This window comes from Anopheles cruzii, unplaced genomic scaffold, assembly GCF_943734635.1.
Source record: "Anopheles cruzii unplaced genomic scaffold, idAnoCruzAS_RS32_06 scaffold02698_ctg1, whole genome shotgun sequence".
NCBI classification, from domain to species: domain Eukaryota; kingdom Metazoa; phylum Arthropoda; class Insecta; order Diptera; family Culicidae; genus Anopheles; species Anopheles cruzii.
This window is the reverse complement of record NW_026456283.1, coordinates 779-2,879: the sequence shown is the minus strand read 5'-3', so window position 1 is coordinate 2,879 and position 2,101 is coordinate 779. Positions and strand designations below refer to the sequence as shown.

Sequence of the window (2,101 nt, the reverse complement as noted above, 5' to 3'; positions counted from 1 at the left end):
ATCTTCGGATGGGAGAGAGCAATTATTAGTGTTTCGTCTAAGAAAAGTGAAAGTAATACAATCTTCTAGCAAAGAACAGTAAAACTATGTGTTTGTAGGGAATTTTGACCTGTCCATTGTTTGGTGGTGAATATATTAAAAAAAACCCACCGGTTGGCTTCTTGTAATTATCGGTAAACAATATGGTGGGGTAAAAAACCGACCGCTGGTCGGCTTCATCAGTCAATCTCATTTGATTCGGTGTTCCTGAAGCCAATGGACTAATCAAATAAATCGCCGGATTACTCGATCCCGCCGACAGAAACGCCGACTCAGCGGCCGCTGTTACTGCGATTGCTAGGAGCAAAAAATTCCAATCATATTTTAATGTTGCCAAAAATTACCTTCCTCTCAGCAAATGACTCCACCGTCCTCGGATCAAATTCAGTAAAGATCAGCCACGAACCAGAAAAGGCGGTCTAGGTTCGATAATCCGCGGTGTGTCCGCGAACACACAAGCACACACGGGAGATCGCAAAGACACAGATCGCGTCGGAGAAGGAAGACGGATCCGAGGAAGCCGTCAAAAATGGAGAAACAAAAAAACGGCAGCGCGTCTCGGGCGTTCTTTATGGCGGAACGAAATTAATCACCGTAATGAGTTTCACCTCCGTCCGTTTCACCGGCTGACGGAATCACGACAGACTTTGACCGACCGGGCGCGTCTTCCAAGTTTTCCACCTCGCGCCCCACGAAACGGCGCAATATGTCGAGGTTTTTCCCGACGAGACTCAGACGGAGCTTTAATTAATTATTTCGGCGCGATTTGGGTTTTTTTTTTGTCCGGGAGCTACCTACCGTCAGCTGGAGTTCTTTGCTGACGCCCGTCATCGACGCATCGCACGTCAGCGACGATAGGTACGTGGAGAACAGACCGGCGAAGAACGGATAGAGGAAAAAGAAGCTGGACACGACGACCTGGAGTGCGTTGTAGGCGATCAGCGTGAGCTTCAGCTCGAACGGCTTGCGCCGCTCCATCCAGCGTGGCCCGAACCACAGGACGAACAGCAAGTACAGCCCGGTGACGGAGAGCACCGGGCCAGGGCTCTGCATCAGGAACCAGCTGTCGATCAGGGGATCTGATGGAGTACAGACAACAAAACCGGGGTAACAATCAACCCGTCACCGCAATCCTCCGAAATTACGTACCGGCTCCTTGGGAGAAGTTTTGGTACTTCACTGACATTCGCTCCACGTAGTTACTCATCGCACTAACAGTCTGACACTTCCGATCACCTAAACCCGGCTAGCTGTCGATTGCACACGATCACGACGCGATCGAAGAAGTGTACCTATATCACTGTAACACTCTGGTCCCTGTGGCCGCCGGAAGCTCTTGAGGTTGCTGGAACTCTGCTCGTGGTCGCACTCCGTCACAGACTGAACGGGAAGGTTTGTGTCTAGTGACCGGGTAAGGTTAGTCGGCCGTTCCGGAAAGACATTCCGGCAAGAAAAGTGAAATTTCGCAGCAACGGCGACAACCGCAACCTACGGCGGCTCCTCTTCTTCGCGCACGGAGAAATTATGCGACGAAAGCTTAACCGCATACACACACACGAATGGGCGACGTAACGCCCAAACATAACAACCCTTTGCTTTGTGTTCCACACACACCTGACTCAAGATGGGACAAACTGGTACCGGGCCGACCGCAAGAAGGACGTGGTCGAGAAGTGGTGTTTACTTGTCCTTTTTTTGCCCTCGCCATTTCTGCACTCTTCTCCCACACACACACATACACACGGCCGGTTGCATGCAGTTTGCAGTGCGTTGCATCGGAGCCTCCTCGGGCGCTAATGTTGATTCTCTTCTTCGTCCGAAGAAAGTGGACGTAACTGAAAAAGGGGAAAGTTCATTACGTGCCCTCCACCCTGGCCTCTTCCAACTGAAGGTAGGGTCGGTGGCGCTGAGTGAAGAATTTGCCGCATTGTTATCCCGGGGACCATCGTTGTGATTGACTTACTGACTCCCAGCGACTGACTCCTCTTGCGTTAGTCACCACCGAAGATATGTGCGGCCTCACGCCTGTCAGTGGGTGCCTTTATTATGCCCGTGGCCCGGG

The 2,101-nt window shown here is 51.5% G+C and overlaps 1 protein-coding gene across 1 annotated transcript; it reads right to left on the bottom strand.

Moving 5' to 3' along the window:
* Positions 1-837: 837 nt before the first annotated feature.
* LOC128276849 (elongation of very long chain fatty acids protein 4-like) lies at positions 838-1,246 on the bottom strand (the record flags this gene model as incomplete). The annotated part of the gene is made up of 2 exons (XM_053015307.1): positions 1,189-1,246; positions 838-1,118 (listed from the first exon to the last, which is right to left on the bottom strand). Coding segments are annotated over exons 1-2 (339 nt in total), but the record flags the coding sequence as incomplete, so codon positions are not given.
* Between the last annotated feature and the right edge of the window lie 855 nt (positions 1,247-2,101).